The sequence below is a fragment of the Heterodontus francisci genome, chromosome 1 (assembly GCF_036365525.1).
Source record: "Heterodontus francisci isolate sHetFra1 chromosome 1, sHetFra1.hap1, whole genome shotgun sequence".
NCBI lineage: Eukaryota > Metazoa > Chordata > Chondrichthyes > Heterodontiformes > Heterodontidae > Heterodontus > Heterodontus francisci.
Genome location: NC_090371.1, coordinates 109024657 through 109048168, shown reverse-complemented (window position 1 = coordinate 109048168; position 23512 = coordinate 109024657). Strand labels below are relative to the sequence as shown.

Genomic DNA, 23512 nt, shown 5'->3' with positions numbered 1-23512 from the left:
TCGGTCCAACATCTGTTGTAGGAAGTTATTGGAATCTATAATTAAGGACAGAGAGACTGAGCACTTGACAAAGAAATTTGAGCTGATGAAAGAATGGATTTGTAAAGAGTAGGTCATGCCTAACTACATTGAATTTTTTGAAGTAGCTAAAGTAAACAGGGGAATGTTTGTCAACGTAGTTTATGTGGACTTCCAGAAGGCATTTGATAAGGTTCCATAAAACAGACTGTTAGCTAAAATTAAACCTCATGAAATTGAAGGCAAATTAATTGACCTTGTCCAGAGATTGGTTAGATAGTAGAAGACAACAGCAGGGATAACAGGTATGTACTCAAACTGGAAGGAAGCGATTAGTGGGGTCACACAAGAATCTGTGCTGAAGCCTCAACTATTCATTATATTTATTCATAACTTCAATAATACAATAACAAGATATCCAAGCTTGCCAATAACAAAGATTGGTGGCATAGTACATGGTGTAGATGAAAGCATAAAATTAAAATTACAAAAAGATATTTTAAATGAGTGACAAAATGGTGGGGGTAGATGGATTTCAATGTGCAAACATGAGGTCATTCATTCTGAACCAAAAAGGGAGATCAAAAGTATTTAAATAATGAAAAGCTAGGGACAGTGGGGGTCCAAAGAGATTTAGGAGATTCATGTGCACAGATCCCTAAAATGTAGTAATCAAGTATAAATAATCAACATGCATTATTTTTTGCTAGACAAGTGTATAAAAGAATGAAGCCAATGCAGGTCAATGGAGTTAAGACACAGATCAGCCATGATCTTATTGAAATATGGGGGTGAATTACTCCTGTACCCTCTTTCCTACTGGGGAGTTAAAAGCTACCCATTATCAATTTGCAAGCATAGTTTTAGCCCAAGAAAGCTGTTCCCCCCACCCCCCCCCCACACCCCCACGAGGCTAATGTTTATGAATACACAGAGGTCATGTAGAAAGTAGGTAAAAATCATGTGTTTTACCCACCAATACATTTTCTCCTGTTCCTTTGATCAATGTGGACTAAAGTACAACTGTTCAAACTGCTTTGAATGTGGAAGAAATGTACATTTGCTATCAAATGGACAATGTTCTTCAGTATTTTGTAAAAAGCGAACCATCTTAACCTCCAATATGCTACATAATTTTGCAGACAGGAAGCTGCAAACACCAGTATTCTAAATTGATCAATTTGTTACAATTGATATTTCAGAGCATTACAAAAATCCTGTAGAGAATGTTACAGTATTTACAAAATCATCCCATGATTATTCAAATATAAAACTTATGAACAGAGCCACATTGCAACATTTGGTGTCATCATCGATTTGAAAAGGAATGTGCCAAGGCTTCAATAAACCAAAACTGAAACTAAACAAAATTTACAATTTAAAACAGCCCTGGAAAAAGTATGCATAAGCATTAGACATTTCCAAAAGTAACACTATATTTAAAAAATAAATGACTTTTTCCTTCCTGGATTCTGCCCAGATGTTCCTAGAGTAGCTAAGTACAATCCAGAGTTAGTACCGCATTCAGCAGGGCATCTGACATGGGATCAACCAAGCTGATGTTCTTCTGCTAATGTAGTACTGTTAAGGTAGGGTGAATATAATTTGCAGCAGTTCAAATTTGTTGATACAGCATTTAGTATATTTGCAATAATAGCGGTCCTTAATCACAGGGATATTGATTTCAAATGCCATTTACTAAAAAGTTGTTTAAAAAATTCCAAATATTTAATTTCACTGTGATGGAATGCTCATAGCTTTCAAAGTCTTCCCAAGAAAATAGACAGATATAGATAGATGTGTTTAGAAATATACATCATATCACATTGTGACTAAGCACTGCAGATAATTGAAAACATGAAACTGCTAGTCAGGTTCCTTAAAAATTAAAGCGACAATTTCCTTACTACCGTAAACCCTGAACCTTGAGATGATGAGATCAACACCAATATAGCACCCTTAATATGGTAAATTGTTTCAAGGGCCTCCACAGGAGCATTATCAAACAGAAGTGGAAATCAATTAATAACATAAGGGGGTTATCGTGATACATGACCAAAAGCTTGGTCAAAGAGGTAGGTGTTCAAGAGGAAGGAAGGGTAGAGAGGTTTAAGGAGGTAATTCAGAGCTCAGGGCCCTGGAAAAACATGGGAAAGGAAACCTCCTACTGATTACCACCTACCACCCTCCCTCAACTGATGAATCAGTACACCTCCATGTTGAACAGCACTTGGAGAAAGCACTCTGGGTGGGGGACTTCAATGTCCATTACCAAGAGTGGCTCGGTAGCACCACCACTGACCAAGCTGACCAAGTCCAAAAGGACATAGCTGCTAGTCTGGGTCTGCGGCAGGTGGTGAGGGAAAAATATACTTGACCTCGTCCTCAACAATCTGCCTGCCACAGATGCACCTGTCCATGACAGTTTTGGTATGAGTGATCACCACACAGTCCTAGTGGAGACGAAGTCCCGTCTTCACATTGAGGATACCCTCCATCGTGTTGTGTGGCACTACCACCGTGCTAAATGGAATAGATTTCGAACAGAGCCAGCAGTGCAATACTGGGCACCCATGAAGCGCTGGGGGCCATGAGCAGCAGCAGAATTGGACACAATCACAATCTGTAACCTCATGGCCCAACATATCCCCCCACTCTACCATTACTATCAAGCCAGGGGGTCAACCCTGGTTCAATGAAGAATGCAGGAGGGTATGCCAGGAGCAGCAGCAGTCATATCTCAAAATGAGGTGTCAACCTGCTGAAGCTACAACCCAGAACTACTTGCATGCTAAACAGCGTAAGGAGCATGCGATAGACAGAGCTAAGCGAGTCCATAACCAACGGATCAGATCTAAGCTCTGCAGTCCTGCCACATCCAGCCGTAAATGGTGGTGGACAATTAAACAACTAACTGGAGGAGGTGACTCCACAAATATCCCCAACCTCAATGACGGAGGAGCCCAGCACATCAGTGCAAAAGATAAGGCTGAAACATTTGCAACAATCTTCAGCCAGAAGTGCCGAGTTGATGATCCATCTCGGTCTCCTCCTGAAGCCCCCAGCATCACAGATGTCAGTCTTCAGCCAATTTGATTCACTCCGCGTGACATCAAGAAATGACTGAAGGCACTGGATACTGAAAAGGCTATGGGCCTTGAGAACATTCCGGCAATAGTATTGAAGACCTGTGCTCCAGAACCTGCCGTCCCCCGAGCCAAGCTGTTCCAGTACAGCTACAACACTGACATCTACCCAGCAATGTGGAAAATTGCCCAGGTATGTCCTGTAAACAAAAGCAAGACAAATCCAACCCGGCCAATTACCACCCCATCAGCCTACTCTCAATCATCAGTAAAGTGATGGCAGCACTGTCAACGACACCTTCCAAGTGGCACTTACTTAGCAATTAATTGCTCACTGACGCTCAGTTTAACTTCCGCCAGGGCCACTCAGCTCATGACCTCATTACAGTTTTGGTTCGAACATGGACAAAAGAGCTGAAGTCAAGAGGTGAGGTGAGTCAGAGTTATACAGCACAGAAACAGGCCCTTCAGCCCATCATGTCGATGCCAGCCATCAAGCACCTATCTATTCTAATCTCATTTTCAAGCACTTGGCCCGTAGCCTTGTATGCTATGGCAAATCAAGTGCTCATCGAAATACTTCTTAAATGTTGAGGGTTCCTGCCTCTACCACCACTTCAGGTAGTGTGTTCCAGATTCCAAACAACCTCTGGGTGAAAAACCTCCTTACCTTAAATCTATGCACCCTGGTTAGTGATCCCTCTACCAAGAGAAAAAATTTCTTCCTATCTATCCTATCAATGCCCCTCAATTTTGTACACTTCAATCAAGTCCCCCCTCAGCCTTCTCTCTCTAAGGAAAACAACCCTAGCCTATCCAGTCTCTCTTCATAGCTGAAATGCTCCAGCCCAGGCAACATCCTGGTGAATCTCCTCTGCACCCTCTCCAGTGCAATCACATCTTTCCTATAGTGTGGTGCCCAGAACTGTACACAGTACTCCAGCTGTGGCCTAACTAGCATTTTATACAGCTCCAGCATAACCTCCCTGCTCTTATATTCTATGCCTCAACTAATAAAGGCAAGTATCCCATATGCCTTCCTAACCACCTTATCTACCTGTACTTCAGCCTTCAGTGATCTATGGACCAGTACACCAAGGTCCCTCTGATCCTCTGTACTGCCTAGGGTCCTACCATCCATTGTATATTCCCTTGCTTTATTAGTCCTCCCAAAATGCATCACCTCACACTTCTCAGGATTAAATTCCATTTGCCACTGTTCTGCTCATCTTACCAGCCCATCTATATCATCCTGTAATCTAAGGCTTTCCTCCACACTATTTACGACATCAATTTTCAGGTCATCTGCAAACTTACTGATTGTACCTCCTATATTTACTTCTAAATCATTAATGTACACTACAAACAGCAAGGGTCCCAGCACTGCTCACAGGCTTCCACTCGCAAAAACAACCCTCGACCATCACCCTCTGCCTCCTGCCACGAAGCCAATTTTACATCCAATTTGCCAAATTGCCCTGGATCCCATGGGCTCTTACCTTCTTAACCAATCTCCCATGCAGGACCTTTTCAATAGCCTTATTTAGAAATACAGCACTGAAACAGGCCCTTTGGCCCACTGAGTCTGTGCCGACCATCAACCACCCATTTATACTAATCCTACATTAATCCCATTACCATCTCACATCCCCACCTTCCCTCAATTCCCCTACCACCTACCTATACTAGGGGCAATTTTTAAAATGGCCAATTTACCTATCAACCTGCAAGTCTTTGGCTGTGGGAGGAAACCGGAGCACCTGGCGAAAACCCACGCGGTCACAAGGAGAACTTGCAAACTCCGCACAGACAGTACCCAGAATCGAACCCGGGTCGCTGGAGCTGTGAGGCTGCGGTGCTAACCACTGCGCCGCCCTGAAGTCCATGTAGACTACATCAACTGCCTTACCCTCATCTACACATCTAGTCACCTCCTCGGAAAATTCAATCAAGTTTGTTAGACACAATCTCCCCTGACAAAGCCATGTTGACTATCCCTGATTAATCCCTGCCTCTCCAAGTGGAGATAAATCCTGTCCCTCAGAATTTTTTCCAATAGTTTCCCTGCCACTGCTGTTAGACTCACTGGCCTGTAATTACCTGGTTTATCCCTGCTACCTTCTTGAATAATGGCAACACATTCGGTGTCCTCCAGTCCTCTGGTACCTCTCCTGTGGCCAGAGAGGATTTGAAAATTTGAGTCAGAGCTCCTGCTATCTCCTCCCTTGCCTCACATCACAGCCCGGGATACATCTCAACTGGGCCTGGGGATTTATCCACTTTTAAGCCCACTAAAACAACTAATACTTCCTTCCTTTCTATGCTAATTTGTTCAAGTGTATCACAATCCCCCTCCATGATCTGTACACCTACATCGTCCTTCTCCATAATGAAGACAAATGAAAAGTAATCATTTAAAACCTCACCTATGTCCTCTGGCTCCACACGCAGTTTGCCACTTTGGTCCCTAATAGGCCCTACCTTTTCCCTGGTTATCCTTTTGCCCTTAATATACTTATAAAACGCCTTGGGATTTTCCTTTATCTTGCCTGCCATTGTTTTTTCATATCCCCTCTTCGCTCTCCTAATTACTTTTTTTAAAGTTCACTTTTTATAGTCCTTTAGGGCCTCCGCTGTTTTTAGCGCTTTGAATCTGCCATAAGCCTCCTTTGTTTTCCTTATCTAATCCTCTATATCCCTTGACATCCAGGGTTCGCTGGACTTGTTGGTCCTACCCTTCACCTTTATGGGAACATGTTCGCCCTGAACTCTCTCTACTTCCTTTTTGAATGACTCCCACTGGTCTGATGTAGAACATAGGAACAGGAGTAGGCCATTCAGCCCCTCGAGCCTGTCCCACCATTCAATGAGATCATGGCTGATCAGCGACCTAACTCCATGTACCTGCCTTTGGCCCATATCCCTTAATATCTTTGCTCAACAAAAATCTATCTATCTCAGATTTAAAATTATAACTGTTCTAGCTTCAACTGCTGTTTGTGGGAGAGAGTTCCAAACCTCTACCACCCTTTGCATGAGGAAGTGCTTCCTAACATCTCTCCTGAACGGTCTGGTCCTAATTTTTAGACTATGCCCCCTAGTTTCAGAATCTCCAACCAGTGGAAATAGTTTATCTTTATCTAGCCTGTCTTTTCCTGTTAATATCTTGAAGACTTCGATCAGATCACCCCTTAACCTTCTAAATTATAGCAAAAACAGGCCTATTTTATGTAATCTCTCCTCGTAACTTAACCCCTATAGTGCAGGTATCATTCTTGTAAACCTACGTTGCACTCCCTCCAAGGCCAATATATCCTTCCTAAGGTGTGGTGCCCAGAACGGCACACAGTACTCCAAGTGGGGTCTAACCAGGGTTTTGTACAGCTGCAGCATAACCTCTGTGTCTTTATACTCCAATCCTCTGGATATAAAGGCTAGCATTCCATTAGCCTTATTGATTATTTTCTGCACTTGCTCATGGCATTTTAAAGATCTATGCACCTGAACCCCCAAGTCTCTTTGGACATCCACTGTATTTAACCTCTTCCTATTTAGAAAGTTCTATCCTTTTTTGGTCCAAAATGGATAATCTCACACTTGACCGCATTGAAATCCATCTGCCACAATTTTGCCCACTCACCTACCTAGTCTGTCAATATCTCTTTGTAATTTTATGCTATCATCTAGACTGTCTACAATGCCGCCTAACTTTGTATCATCAGCAAATCTGGATATATGACTTACTATTCCATCATCCAAGTCGTTAATGAATAATGTGAATAATTGAGGCCCCAATACAGATCCCTGCGGGACACCACTAGTCACATCCTGCCAATCAGAGTATTTTTTATTTTTATTTATTTTTTTTATTTTTATTTTTTATTTAGAGATACAGCACTGAAACAGGCCCTTCGGCCCACCGAGTCTGTGCCAACCAACAACCACCCATTTATACTAACCCTACAGTAATCCCATATTCCCTATCACCTCCCTACACTAGGGGCAATTTACAACAGCCAATTTACTTATCACCTGCAAGTCTTTGGATGTGGGAGGAAACCGGAGCACCCAGCGAAAACCCACGCAGACACAGGGAGAACTCGCAAACTCCGCACAGGCAGTACCCAGAATCGAACCCGGGTCCCTGGAGCTGTGAGGCTGCGGTGCTAACCACTGCGCCGCCCATTATCCCCACTCTCTGTCGCCTACCACTCAACCAACTTCCTAACCATGTCAATAATTTGCCCTCAACTCCATGGGCTTCTACCCTAGTTAACAGTCTCTTATGTGGGACTTTATCAGATGCCTTCTGAAAGTCCATATAAATAACATCCATAGACATTCCCCAGTCCACTACCTTAGTCACCTCTTCAAAAAATTCAATGAGATTTGTCAGGCAATGACCTTCCCGTCATGAATCCATGCTGGCTGTCCCTGATTAACTGAAATTTTTTTTTTTTTTTATAGGTGTTCAGTCACCCTATCTTTGATTGTGGACTCCAGCAACTTGCCCATCACAGATGTCAGGCTAACTGGTCTGTAATTTCCTTGGTTCCCCCTTTCACCCTTCTTAAAAAGTGGAGTGACATGTGCAACTTTCCAATCTAGAGGGACCACTCCTGAATCTAGGGAACTCTGAAAGACTATAGTTAGGGCATCTACAATGTGCTCCCCTACTTCCTTTAACACCCTCAGATGGAAACCATCAGGTCCTGGGGATTTCTCACTCTTCAGTTCCATTAATTTCCTTGTTACTGATGTTTTACTTAAGTTAATTATATTAAGTCCCTGTCCCCTATCGGCTATTAATCTTTTAGAAACTTCCGGCAAGTTATCCTCCTTTCCAACTGTAAATACTGAGGCAAAGTAGTTGTTCAACATGTCTGCCATTTTCCCATTATCAATGATAATATCTCCATTTTCAGCTTTTAGTGGGCCTACATTGCTCTTGACCAATCGCTTTCCCTTTATGTAACTGTAAAATTTATTGATTTTGATGTCCCTTGCAAGTTTCCTTTCATAATCTCTTTTAGTAGCTCTTATAAGCTGCTTTGTGACCGTTTGCTGGTCTTTGTATCGATCCCATTCAGCCGGACTTTCCTACAAGTAGCTGCTCCTAGTCCATTTTGGTCAGATCCTGTTTTATCATATCGAACTCTGCCTTCCCCCAATTCAGTACCTTGATTTCCAGTCCATCTTTGTCCTTTTCCATAACTACCTTTAATCTTACAGTTATGGTCCCTATCCCAAAAATGCTCCCCCACTGACACTTCTACCACTTGTCCAGCTTCATTCCCTAGGATTAGGTCCAATACTGCCCCTTCTCTTGCAGATGTGCTGGCTCAAAAAGCTCTCCTGGATGCACTTTAAGATTCCCGTCCCCTTTCAGCCTTTTGCACGAAGACTATCCCAATTGATATTGGGGAAACTGAAATCCCCTATTACTACCCTATTATTTTTACACCTCTCAGAGATTTGCCTACACATCTGCTCCTCTATTTCTCCCTGACTGTTTGGAGGCCTGTAGTACACTCCCAGCCAAGTGATTGCCCGCTTTTGTTTTAAGTTCTACCCATATGGCCTCATTTGAGGAACCTAAGATATCATCCCTCCTTACTACAGTAATTGACTCCTTAAATCAACAGTGCAGCCCTGCCCCTCCCTCAACCACCTCTCTGTGATAGCAATATCATATTCCCATGCATTAATAAATGCCCTCAATTCATCTGCCTTACTAGTAAGACTCCTTGCGTTAAAATAGATGCAATCAGGCCTGCATTATTCGCTTGTGCCTTAACAGGTCTATATTTGCACTGCCTTCCAGACTGACTCAGTTTCTCTGCTATATTTTACTGTGCATCACCCCCTACTGTACCTCCACTTTGTTTCCCATCCCCCTGACAAATTAGTTTAAACCCCCCCCCCCCCCAACAGCACTAGCAAACCTCCCAGCAAGGATGTTGGTCCCGTTCTGGTTCAGCTGCAACCCGTCCAACGTGTACAGGTCCCACCTTCGCCAGAAACAGACCCAGTGATCTAGGAAACTAAAGCCCTCCCTCCTGCACCATCTTTTCAGCCACGCATTCAGCTGCTGTATCCTCCCATTCCTATACTCACTAGCACATGGCACCAGGAGTAATCCAAAGATTACAACCTTTAAGGTCCTGCTTTTTAACCTGCTAACTAGCTCCCTAAATTCTTGTTGCAGGACCTCATCCCTCTTTCTACCAATGTCGTTGGTACCAATGTGTACCACGACCTCTGACTGTTCACCCTCCCCCTTCAGAATGTCCTGCAGCCACTCCGTGACATCCTTGACCCTAGCACCAGGGAGGCAACATACCATCCTGGAGTCAAGTTGCGGCCACAGAAACGCCAATCTGTACCCCTTACGAAAGAATCCCCTATCACTATAGCTCTCCCACTCTGTGCAGCTGAGCCACCCGTGGTGCCAAAGACTTGGCTCTTGCTGCATTCCCAAGAAGCTATCTTCCCCAACTGTATCCAATGTGGAAAATTTGTTAGAGAGGGAGATGGACCCAGGGGACTCCTGCACTACCTGCCTAGTTCTTCTACTCTGCCTGGCGATCACCCATTCCCTTTCTGCCTGAGCAGTCTTCACCTGCGGTGTGACCACCTCCCTGTACTTGCTATCCATGATGATCTTAGCCTTGCAGACACTCCACAGTTTCTCCAGCTGCCGCCCCAGATCTGAAATGCAGATTTCGAGTAGCTGCAGCTGGAGACACTTACTGCACATGTGTTCGCCCTGGACACTGGAAGTGTTCCTGACTTCCCACATTGCACAGGAGGAGCACTCCAATGCTGCCGAGCTGCCCTGCCAGGACTTACCCTTAATTTACTCCCTTAAACTTACTCAAAACTTAGATTATTTACACTAGGGACTTCGATTCCCTAAAAAAAAAAGCACTCCCTACTATATAATTGTGGACCTTTGTCTTTACTTTTAGTTACTTACCCAGCTATTTAGTTATTCCTGAATAGCAGTTACTCACCAACCAATCACCTTGCAGCTTTCCTGTTATGTCACTGTTGACCTGTTTCTTTTTTTCAAACCTTCGGCATGCCTGGACTCCACTCCTGAAGGTAAGTGTCTAGGTCACGATCCTCAGGCTGTATTTATCTGGTCCTCTCTCGGTGTTCTCCCCTCAGGTCCGTTCGTCTCCGCTCCTGGAAGGCAAGAGTGACTGCCCTTGACATCAAGGCAGCATTTGACCAAGTATGGCATCAAGGAAACCTAGCAAAACTGGAGTCAATGAGAATCAGGGAGAAAACTCTCTGCTGGTTGGAGTTATACCTAGCATAACGCAAGAAGGTTGTGGTTGTTGGAGGTCAATCATCTCAACTCCAGAACATCACTGCAGGGGTTCCTCAAGATAGCGTCCTAGGCCCAACCATCTTCGGCTGCTTCATCAATGACCTTCTTTCAATCATAAGGTCAGAACTGGGAATGTTCGTTGATGATTACACCATGTTCAGCACCATTCGCGACTCCTCAGATACTGAAGCAGTCTGTGTAGAAATGCAGCAAGACCTGGATAATATCCAGGCTTGGGCTGCTAAGTGACAAGTAACATGCGCGCCACACAGGTGCCAGGCAATGCCCAACTCCAACAAGAGAGAATCTAACCATCTCCCTTTGACATTCAATGGCATTATGATCGTTGAATCCCCTGTCAACATCCTGGGGGTTAACATTGGCCAGAAACTAAACTGGACCAGCCATATAAATACCATAGCTACAAGAGCAGGTCAGAGGCTAGAAATCCTGCAGTGAGTAACTCACCTCCTGACTCCCCAAAGCCTGTCCACCATCTACAAGTCAGGAGTGCGATTGAATACTCTCCACTTGACTGGATGGGTGCAGCTCCATCACTCAAGAAACTCAACACCATCCAGGACAAATCAGCCCACTTGATTGGCACCCCATCCAGAAAAATTCACTCCCTCCACCACCGATGCACAGTGGCAGCAGTGTGTACCATCTACAAGATGCACTGCAGCAACACATCAAGGCTCCTGCGATAGCACCTTCCAAACCCACGACCTCTATCACCTAGAAGGACAAGAGCAGCAGATGCATGGGAACACCACCACCTGCAAGTTCCCCTCCAAGCCACACACCATACTGACTTGGAACTATAATCGCTCTTCCTTCGCTGTCGCTCGGTCAAAATACTGGCACTCCCTTCCCAACAGTACTGTGGGTGTACCGACCCCACATGGAGCGGTTGAAGGCAGCAGCTCACCACCACCTTCTCAAGGGCAATTATGGATGGGTAATAAATGCTGGCCTAGCCAGCGACACCCACATCCCACAAACGAATCAAAGAAAAAATAGGCACCAATGGTGGAGCAATTAAAACAGGGGATCCTTAAGAATTCAGATTCGGAACAGCACAAATATCTTGGAGGTTTGGACAGGATTACAGGGTTATGGAAGAGGGCGAGGCCATGAAAGGATTTGAAAACAAGGACGAGAATTTCAAAACTGAGGCACTGCCAAACCAGGAACCAATATAGGTCAATAAGCACTGGGGTGATGAGTGAATGGGACTTTACGGAAGCTATAATATGTGCAGCAGAGTTTTGGGTCAACAGGTTTATGGAGGGTGGACAAATCGAATCAGCAAAGGTAGCCTCGAGGACGAGCCCACAGAATTTGTTCAGGACAGTTTCTTGTAACAGTATGTTGCAGAACCAACAAGACAGCAGGCTATTTTAGATCAGATAATGTGTAATCAGACAGGAATAATGACCTCATAGTGAAGGATCCTCCAGGGAAGAGTGATCATAACATGATAAATTTCACATTCAGTTTCAGGGACAAATTTGGGTCTGAAACAAGTGTCTGAAACTTAAAGAAAGTCAATTACAAGGGTATGAAGACAGAGTTGGCTGAAGTGGACTGGGAAAATAGATTAGCGGCACAGTGGCGCAGTGGTTAGCACCGCAGCCTCACAGCTCCAGCGAAAATAGATGGGCGGCACAGTGGCGAGCACCGCAGCCTCACAGCTCCAGCGACCCATGTTCAATTCTGGGTACTGCCTGTGTGGAGTTTGCAAGTTCTCCCTGTGTCTGCGTGGGTTTTCGCCGGGTGCTCCGGTTTCCTCCCAGAGCCAAAAACTTGCAGGTTGATAGGTAAATTGGCCATTATAAATTGCCCCTAGTATAGGTAGGTGGTAGGGGACTATAGGGACAGGTGGGGATGTGGGAGGAATATGGGATTAGTGTAGGATTAGTATAAATGGGTGGTTGATGGTTGGCACAGACTTGGTTGGCCGAAGGGCCTGTTTCAGTGCTGTATCTCTAAATATATAAAAAAAAATTTAAAAATTAAAAGCTAAGTTGGTAAATAAGTAGTGGCAGACATTTAAGGAGGTATTTCATAATGAAATATATCTCTGTTGAAATTAAGAAAAAGACCCAACAAGAAAGATGAACCATCCGTGGCTAAGTAAGGAAGTTAAGAACGTCATTAAATTGAAAGAAAAGGCATACAATGTTGCAAAGATTAGTGGTAGGCCAGAAGATTGGTCTCCTTATTTAAGGAAGGATGTAAATGTGTTGGAAGCACTTCAGAGAAGGTTTACTAGACTAATAGAGTCATAGAGTCATAATACCTGGAATGGGTGAGTTGTCTTATGAGGAAAGATTGGACAGGCTAGGCTTGTATCTGCTGGAATTTAGAAGAGTAAGAGGTGACTTGATTGAAACATATAAGATCCTGAGGGGTCTTGACAGGGTGGATGTGGAAAGGATGTTTCACATTGTGGAAGAATCTAGAACTAGGGGTCTGTTTAAAAATAAGGGGTCGCCCATTTAAGACAGATGAGGAGAATTTTTTTCTCAGGAGGGTAGTGAGTCTTTGAAACTCTCTACCTCAAAACGCGATGGAAGCAGAGACTGAATATTTTTAAGGCAGAGGCAGACAGATTCTTGATAAGCAAGGGGGTGAAAGGTTATCAGGAGTAGGCAGGAATGTGGAGTAATCAGTTCAGCCATGAACTTATTGAATGGCGGAGCAGGCTCGAGGGGCCAAGTGGCCTACTCCTGCTCCTTATTTGTACTGCTTCTTGTTCGTATGCAAGATTGGGAAAATTTTAGAAACTAGCACAGGATGACAAAAAGAGGGAGAAAATAGATTCAGAGTAAACGAACTAGAAAGATAAAAAGACAGCAAGAGCTTCTAGAAATATATAAAAAGGAAGAGAGTAGCTGAAGTAAACATTCATCCCTTACAGGATGACACTGGGGAGTTAACAATGGGAAACAAGAAAATGGCAGTCGTTCAACAAATATTTTGTATCTGATAACATGCAAGATAATCGAAGACACTAAAAGCAACCTAAGAATATAGAAAATCAGGAGACAAAAGGGAAGGAGGAACTTAAATCACGAGAGAAGTATAGGCAAATTAATGAGACAAAAGGCTGACAAGTCCCCTGGACCCAATAGCCTGCATCCTAGGTTCTTAAAAGAAGTGAAGTAAAGTGATAGTTTACTTTACATTGGTCGTAATCTTCCAAAGTTCCCTAATTCATGGAAAGGTCCCACCAGATTGGAAAACTGCTAATTTAGCACCTCTATTCAAGAAAGGACGGAGATAGAAAGCAGGAAATTATAGGCTAGTTAGCCTAACAACTGTCATTGGGAAAATGCTGGAATCCATTCTTAAGGAAGTAGCAGCAAGACATTTAGAAAATGATAATACAATCAAGCAGAATCAACATGCTTTTTATAAAAGGGAAATCCTGTTTGACAAATTTAGTGTTTACAGGATGTGACCAGCAGGGTAGATAAAGGAAAACCTGTAGATGTAGTGTATTTGAATCTGCAAAAGGCATTCAATAAGGTGGCACATAAAAGGTGATATTTCTAAACCCAATTTGATAAATAAAACACAGTAAAGAAGCCAGGAAAGGTGATATGTTGCAGCTGGAAGAAGTGGAAGCTGGTGGACACCAGTGAGATCCACAGCGACAACATCTGCAGGAAGTGGCTGCAGTTTAAAGACTTCAGCTCAGAGATGATGAGCTAGAGTCTGAGCTTTGGACACAGTCATGAATCAGGGAGTGGGAAAGTTATCTGGACACTTTGTTCCAAGAGGCAGTCACACCCCTTTGGCTAGGTACTTCAGAGTTGATCTGTCCTGAGTGACAGGAACATGCGACTGCGAGACAGACAGTTATGGGGATCCAAAAGGAGCCTTAGCCTTTGCAATTTTCCAAAAGGTTTGATGTTCTTGCAGCATGTGTGGACGAAGGCAGGGGCTGCAGGGAGGATGAGCAAACTGACCATGGTGCAGAGGGCCATTCAAGTGGGGGGGGGTAAAAAGGAACGTAGTTGTAGTAAGGGACAGTATAGTTAGGGGGATAGATACAGTTCTCTGCAGCTGAGAGCGTGAATCCGAAGGCTGTGTTGCCTGCCTGGTGCCAGGGTTAAGGACATCTTCTCAGGGTTGGACAGGAACTTGGAGTAGGAGGGGAAGGATCCAGTTGTCGTGGTCCACATGGATATCAACGACATAAGTAGGACTAAGAAAGAGGGTCTGTTGAAGGAGTATGAGCAGCTAGGGGCTAAACTAAGAAGCATGACCACAAAGGTAATCGCTGGATTACTACCTACGCCACAAGCAAATTGGCACAGGGTAAATATGATGAGAGTTGAATGCGTGGGTTTCAATTCATGGGACACTGGCACCAGTACTGAGGAAGAGGGAGCTGTACTGTTGGGACAAACTTCACCTGAACCGTGCTGGGAGCAGTGCCCTGGCGAATCGTATAACTAGAGCAGTAGAGAGGGCTTTAAACTAAATAGTGGGGGGCCAGGTTAATGTGAGGGGAGATTTGTAAAGTTAAAGAGAAAGGACAAGGAAATAGTGCAGATTAATGATATGGGCAATGAGAACCAGAATGTGACAGGAAGGGTCAGAGCGTACAAACATAACAATGCAGCAGCAGATAAGGTCAGAGTCGGCAAAAATGGGAAAAAGACTGAATTAAAAGGCTCTTTATCTGAATGCACGCAGCATTCAAAACAAGATGGATGAATTGAGAGCACAAATAAAAGTAAATGGGTATGATATGCTAGCCATTACAGAGACATGGTTCCAAGGTGACCAAGGCTGGAACCTGAACATTCATTTCAGAAGAACAGGAGGAAAGGAAAAGGAAGTGGGGTAGCTCTGTTAATAAAGGATGCGATCAGTACAATATGAGAAAGGATCTTGGTTCAGAAGATCAAGAAGTAGAATCAGTTGGGTGGGGATAAGAAATAACAAAGAAAAGTCGTCACTGGTGGGAGTAGTTTATAGGCTCCCTGCCAGTAGCTACAAAGTAGGAAACAGTAAGAACATAAGAAATAGGAGGAGTCGGCCATTCAGCTCTTCGAGCCTGCTCTGCTATTCAGTGAGCTCATGGCTGATCTTCTACTTCAACACCATTTTCCTACACTATCGCCGTATTCTTTGATGTTTTTAAATATATAGAAATCTATCGATCTCAGTCTTGAACAGAATCAACGGTTGAACTCCAGAGAATAACGGCCCAGTCTATTTAGTCTTTCCTCATAGGACAATTCCATCCCAGGAATTTTGGTGAACCTTCGTTGCACTCCCGCTATGGCAGCGCAGTGGCTAGCACCGCAGCCTCACAGCTCCAGCGACCTGGGTTCGGTTCTGGGTACTGCCTATGCGGAGTTTGCAAGTTCTTCCTGTGACCGCGTGGGTTTCTTCCGGGTGCTCCGGTTTCCTCCCACATGCCAAAGACTTGTGGGTTGATGGGGTAATTCTTACAATGGCCAATTTACCTTAGTGTAGGTAGGTGGTAGGAGAATTGAGGGAAAAGTGGGGATGCGAGAAGGAAAATGGGATTAATGTAGGATTAGTATAAATGGGTGGTTGATGGTTGGCGCAGACTCGGTGGGCCAAAGGGCCTGTTTCGGTGCTGTATCTCTCTATGACTCTATAGTGTATCTTTCCTTAGGTAAGGAGACCAAAACTGCACACAATACTCCAGGTGCAGTCTCACCAAGGCTCTACATAACTGCAGTAAGACATCTTTACTCCTATACTCAAATCCTCTTGTAATAAAGGCCAACATACCATTTGCCTTCTTAATTGCTTGCTGAACCTACATGTTAGCTTTCAGTGATTCATGAACCAGAACACTCAAGTCCCTTTGAAGTTCAACACTTGCCAGCCTCTCACCATTTAAGAAATACTCTGCATTTCTGTTTTTCCTGAAGTGGATAACCTCACATTTCTCCACATTGTATTCCATCTGCCAAATTTTTGCCCACTCGCTCAGCCTCTCCAAATCCCCTTGAAGCGTCTTTGCATCTTCCTCACAACTCACACTTCCACTTAGTTGTGTGGGATCTGCAAACTTGGAAATATTACATTTAATCCTCACATCCAAATCATTGATGTAGACTGTGAACAGCTGGGGCGCAAGCACTAATCTTGGCGGTATCCCACTAATCACAGCCTACGTGAAAATGACCCATTTACTCCTACTCGCTGTTTTCTGTCCATAACAAGTTCTCAATCCATGCCAGTATATTCCCCCCAATCCCATGTGTTCTAATTTTGTTTATAAACCTCTTGTGTGGGACCTTATCAAAAGCTTTCTGAAAAATCTAAAGCCAATCTGATATCATTCCACGCGCTAAGAATCCTAACACACGTAATGACCAGCGAAGATAGGCTTGCGGTAGACCGTGGTAGAGAAACCCTTAGCAGATTTCTCAACTGGGGGGGTACGTCAAGGAAAGGGAGCTCATTTGACTGCTCCATTTCAAAGGTGAATTTGAGCACAGGCTGAAGCCCATCCCTTATAGTTCCACGCGCTATAAGATTGGCCTTATTGGCAACCTCGTAAATAGGGCCCAAGCTATTTGCTCACCATGCAAGCTGGATGCTGAAATAGAGTGGATCAAAAACATCTTTCATGACAATGGCTACCTTGATCAGATAATTTCTCGCTGTATATCGCTCAAACTTATGAACAGACCTAAGGCAGTCATTTTCCACCCTGAAAAGTGCCCAGTCCACCGCAAACTACCCTGTACCTCAAAACTTTGAGCAACAGGTGAAGCTAGCTGTTTCACGCTGCTACTATGCAGTAGCAACACATGTGGTGATCGCCACTAACAGTAAGCTGCCGTCAAGCCAAAAAGATGCCCTGCCTATCACACAAATGAGTAATGTGAAATATGAATTTCAATGCCAGTGTGATGCTAGGTATATAGGCCGTACGTCCCAAAGACCAGTGGATTGTATCAAACATGTCCCTTCCGCTGTTCGCACCGGGCAAGGTGCAGGCCATACCCAACCAGCCCGTGCTCGCAAAACTCAAAACACAGCATCCAAAATTAGATGTGATTCCGCGATTGGACATTTACAAATTTACACAGCCGGCACAGAGAATGGGCCGAATAGCCTCCTTCTGTGCTCTAAATTTCTACAATTCTATGATGCAAGACAAGTAGTGTCACAGCACAATGGTAGTGAAAGGATTGAGAGGCAGCGGTGGAGAGATGCAACTGGGTATCATCAGCATACATACAACTCCTTTCCCTGCCAACAATGTCACCACTCAGCAGCACGTTATTCAAGGAGGAGGGCAAGGAAGATCTTTGGAGACCCCAGGTGTGACAGTGCAGAGGAGCGAAGTCATTCATGGGAAATGCAATGGCTATATTCAGATACATAGGTTGGAGTCATGGAAGGGTAGTTACAAAGCTCGATGATGGCAGGAGACTTTGGAAGAACACCATTGAGTGCTGCAGAAAGAACTGAGAGTGATAATGTACCATGCTCAAAAAGGATCCCATTCAGAACTAGCTAGGGCTATTGAAATGCAGTTAGAATGGCAAGAGTAGGACTTGGAGGGTTTTGTACAGGAAGTATTGCAAAAGAAAAGGATATGAATTAGAGAGGCAACACTACATTCAAGAACTTAAGAGAAAAAAGGAGGCTGAAGATGAAGTGGTAGTTGGGAGACTTTAAAAGACTTGTTTCCCCTTTAAACATACAGGTACAAGTGGATGTACACTTTAACTAATCTGTGCTGATTTGCCTAACAATTGGTGGAAGTACAATTACTCAATGAAATTTTAAATGATTAGGTTCACTAAAATAGCTGTTCAACACTTCCTACTACACAAATTACAAGGCAGTCCTCAGCAACATATACTCCATCTTCATGCATTATGTCACTATGCAGTTACCAGGCAGTTGTGTTAGCAATATATGAAGGAGAACAAATAGACTTAAACCAATGTGCTTTAATTCTATGCACTTTACTTGTGTGATACTTATAACTCATAACCTCAAGTTATTCCCTCCACAAATACCACTTCTAAATACTATGCAATTCAAAATACTCTCCCCAAGATACAAATTTGAAACATCAAGATCTGTAATTGCACTGCTGGATGTTTCTTCCCCCCCCCCCCCTAAGATTCAAGCAAATATTCTCTTCAGAGTGTAAACAAGAATTTTATCCCCACTGATAGCCTAATTAGCAATCGCACCACCTCAAAGTACCACCTCCACATCCTATATGTACTAATTCAAATTAAGCAGAGTGATCTTCATCCTTAACTCATTAGATTATCCAAGTTTTATACTGAGTCTTTATGATGAACAACCATGTGACAATTTATGTCCTTCAAGGGCACTGGGCTGATAACATGAGCAAATTGTGATTAGTGAAAATAAAAATAGTAGAAATCATGGCTCAGAAATATCTTGAAAGCTTCCTTACGATGTATTGCTTTGAAATGCAGTAACTGTTACCTAGGCCAACATGTCAGTTACATATTGTTTATTCTGTTTTTGTTGAGAAAGAATTGTTGTATAGGAGATCACAGGAACTCTACATTTTATAAGAGTTGTAATATGGAATATTTAACATCCACCCAAACCACCACAACAGAACCTTTATTTAAATTTCCTAGGCAAACAAATCTGACAATGCAGTATCCTTCAATACTGTACTGGCATATCAATCTAGCGGATGTGGAGAGGAACCATTTACAGGAAGACATACAGGGAGTTGTCAAGTATTATACACATGATTAATGGTTTTGTACTTAAATGCATCTCTAAAACATAACTGAACCTCTTCATTTGGACATCCCAGCACTCGGTTGCCTTCATATCTCAGTACAGGAGGAGAGAATTTAAGAGAATACCAACTAATTCAAACTCTTATTAAAAAAGTAATATTTAGGTAAAACAGTCAATGCTCTAAATAGACTATATCAACATTTGAAAAGGAAGAGCTTTAGACAAAGGTTAACTTTTATCTTTTGGTGCTGGTAGACTTGCTGTCTTTCCAGCATAGTGTTTTTGTTTAAAAATCCACAAATTCTGGATATTTCAATCTGAAGGGAAATATATTTTTCCTTCCCTCTCCACACATTGTTCATTCATGCAAGGGTTTAGTTCCTCAGTTGTCAGAAGCCCCATGACAGTGGCTTTCAAACAGTTCTGCACAGGGATTTCCCCTCTAGCCCGACGGCCAAGAACCCCTTGCAAATCAGCACAGTTCCAGGGACTCATCCTAAACTCTAGAAGTACCAACTATGCAATGAGTAACAGTGCTATAACTGCAAAAATGTTTAGTCTACCATGACAAATGTACTAGAAAAAGAAAATTGTGTGCTCACAGCATGGTATGTCCAATCCTAAACAGACAGAAATCTGAAATGTATACTCCAGTTCAAAAAATTATGCCCCATCGTACCTTCCCCAAATGGAAATTCTTTACAATGAATGTTGGCAGACAGCTTAGCCATGGGTGGCATCACAACCAAGTTTTATCCAGTCCTATTTCAACATCCACACAGAAGCAAGAACTCTTCATTCTCTAATTTAGGGGCAGTGGCACCAATTGTAGCTTTCCCTATGCTGCATCCATGTTCCTATGTAAGTTCAGTGTATACCTGAGATCCATCTAAATGCTCACTGATTACACAAAATATTTACCTTGTGTGGTACTGAATGGTACAGATTAGCAGCTTTAACTGTTATGTTTGGTGAACAATGCATTCTAACCTTCGCTGAATTTCACTGAAGTAGCAAAATCATTAATTCACTTACACTGTGTGAAGTTAACCTCATGCCTTTTAGTTTGTGCTTTCTTATGCTCATCAATGAGAGTGTTGTCAGTTCTGGAAAAGGGAACAGAGCTTAGCTACAGCAAAAACTTTATCTGCTACTCCACCAGTGTGAATCTTCCATTGCCAAACAAGTCACTGTTGAGGCTTGCAAGAGAAAGATTACCAATATATCAAATTTGAGCAATACCTTCCCCATCTACTGGGAACTGGGTTGATAACGTTACCAGGAGCCTGGGCTGAATGCAAACCCAGTTTTCAGAGGTCCAAGGACACTACAGCATCCAACACAAAGTTAGGTGGGAATGGAAGCTGTGAGAAGGACACAAAGAATCTGCAAAGAGATATCGACAGGTTTAAGTGAGTGGGGCAACAAGTAGTTGATGGAGTATAATGTGGCAAAGTGCAAGATTATTTACTTTGGTAGTAAGAATAGAAAAGCAAAATATTTTTAAAGATAGTGAAACTTGCAAATGTTGACATTCAGTGGGATTTGGGTGTACTCCTGCAAGGAACACAAAGTCAGCATGCAGTTACAGCAAACAATTAGTAAGGCAAAAAGCATTTTGACATTTACTGCCAAGGGATTGGAATACAAGAATAAGGAAGTTTTGCTACAATTGTACAGGAATTTGGCGAGACCACACCTGGAGTACTGTGTTCAGTTTTGCTCTCCATATTTAAAAGGAAGGATATTGTCATGAAGACCCCACCTGCCAAGAATGAGGCATATTAATTTTGTCGTATGAACACTAATTTTGAACTTTGCTGGAGTGAAGAAATGACTTGTTTAAACAGAGATCCCCAGACACTTGGCTGGAAGACATTTGCATACTAAAAGACAGTGCTTGTGGAGACAAAGCAGCTATTCCCTGGTCCAATTAACCCAAATGGATTTGATCACCAGACATTGAAGGTGTAAGGAAGCTCGCATTCCAGGGTCTGCTCAGATGATAGAATCCACTAACTCAGGAGTTTGTTAAAGCAGCTGGTCACGTGACTAACTGGCTGGCCCAAGTTTTCTTTGTTTGACCTACACACCGCACAGTTTGGACAGACTGCAGAGTGCAAATGAACCTGGAACAAGAGAGCTTCTCTCCTGGCTGGCTCTCTCTCGCTTTCTCACAAGCCTCCGGACCCACTCAAGACACGTAAACCTCAAGAGAGAAAAGACTCCTACATCGAAACAAGTTAAAGCATGCACTGGGCCCAAACGAACAGCATCACTTACCAGCAACCAAAGGCTCAACATCAAACTCAAAGGACTGTAATTACTACCAGATATTGCCTCAAACTTTTCCCCTTTATTCCTTCTACATTTTTGTCTCTATCTGCATGTGTTTATCACATTTGCATGCTAGCCTGGTCATGCTGCATATTCATAGTCATTACCCAAATTAGAGTTTAAGATTAATAAACTTCCACCTTTCTTGTTTAAATCTAATAAAACCTGTCTGAATTGATTTATTTGCCTCACAATTGGAAAGCAGTGAACAAGGATTCACTGAGGGGGAACTAAAACAGTGTTTTAAAAAATTAAACCATGTTACAGTTAGACCAGGCAAAGGCTGAGGGGGAACCCCTATCTCACCTGGTCATAACAATATAGTTACATTGGAGGCAGTACAGCAAAGGTTCACTAGATTAGTTCCTGGGATGAGAGGGTTATCCTATGATGACAGGCTGAGTAAATTGGGCCAATACTCTGGAGTTTAGGAGGAGAGATGATCTCATTGAAACATACAAGATTCTGAAAGGACTTGACAGGGTAGACACCAAGAGGTTGTTTCCACAGGCTAGGGAACCTAATACAAAGGGACACAGCCTCAGACTAAGGGGCCGATCATTTAGGATTAAAATGAGGAGAAATTTCTTTTGCAACCCTCTGACTGAACTTTGGAATTCTCAAACCCAGTGGGTTGTAGATGCTTCATCATTGACTATATTTAAGGCTAAGATAGATTTTTGGTCTCTCAGAAAATCAAGGGATATGGGGAGCAGGTGGGAAAGTGGAGTTGAGGTAGATCAGCCATGATCGTATTGAATGACAGAGCAGGCTCAAAGGGCCATATCCACTCCTGTCCCTATTTCTTATGTAAATCCCATAGTGCCAGATTTGCTGTAAAGTAGCACTGAAACAGGAGTCGATGGGAAAAGCACAGAACAAACATTTACAGGTAAATTCACAGACCCTACACTCCCAGAGTTGAATCACACACAAAAAAAAGCACAACAGGGCTAACCGCAGCCGCCAATAAATCCATGGAGAGCTGCTGACTATAACAGAAAGAAATCAAGTCAACACCCAGAGGCCTTATCTGCCAAGCTCCACTCCTTACCTTTCAGTGCGAGCAGGTGCTCCTGTTTGGGCTGATTCACGTCCATCTTCACCGCTCAACTGTAGCATCCAACCCGCATGCGCCGACTGCCCTACGGGTCCCCACATGAAGCAAAATAACCGCCAGTGCGAACGATTTCGAAACACAAATTACTCTCGGCTCCAAGCGCGCGGGCGTGACTGTTATCAAGAGAGCAAATAAATGGACCACAACTCTCCTCCCGAGTTTTATTTTAATGGATGCTTTTAATAGTTTTTTTAAAGGTTTTATTAGGGATTTCCTGCAAGTAAATTGCTTCATTTTAATCTTTTTTTTACATGTACCATGGACGGTAGAAAAGCACACCTTCCGAGCACAGAAATAAAAACAGAAAGTGCTGGAAATGCTCAGCAGGTCTGGCAGCATCTGTAGAGAGAGAAGTAGAGTTAACGTTTCAAGTCAGTGACCTTTCATCAGAACAGCACAGACTTGCCCCGAACAACGATTTTAAAAGGACACAAATACTTTGGTTATTTTCAGTGAGATCATGGCAGTAACACCACACAAATAAAATTCACAAAGCATCAGCTAGTCTTATTATCCACCAAAATCAATTTAAATTATTCATATTTATTTAGAGAAACAGGCCCTTCGGCCCACCGAGTCTGTGCTGACCAACAACCACCCATTTATACTAACCCTACAGTAATCCCATATTCCCTACCAACCTACACTAGGGGCAATTTACAATGGGCAATTTACCTATCACCTGCAAGTCTTTGGCTGTGGGAGGAAACCAGAGCACCCAGCAAAAACCCACACAGTCACAGGGAGAACTTGCAAACTCCGCACAAGCAGTACCCAGAATTGAACCCGGGTCCCCTGGAGCTGTGAGGCTGCGGTGCTAACCACTGTGCCGCCCTAATACTGCACTAAATT

At 43.2% G+C, this 23512-nt stretch overlaps 1 protein-coding gene across 6 annotated transcripts in view; it reads right to left on the bottom strand.

The window, feature by feature from the left end:
- The window catches only part of trappc13 (trafficking protein particle complex subunit 13), a 119098-nt gene extending 96424 nt beyond the window's left edge, over positions 1–22674 (bottom strand). For 5 of the 6 annotated variants that reach the window (XM_068034289.1, XM_068034245.1, XM_068034253.1 and 2 more), the window contains exon 1: positions 22595–22674. Coding sequence is in view for 4 of the 6 variants with exons in the window: in XM_068034245.1 (XP_067890346.1) it covers positions 22595–22640 (46 nt within the window). In the remaining 2 variants the exon portion in view is untranslated. Of the gene's footprint in view, positions 1–20238; positions 20310–22594 lie in introns of all 6 variants that reach the window. The other variant, XM_068034280.1, reaches the window with a different exon arrangement.
- Positions 22675–23512: the final 838 nt, after the last annotated feature.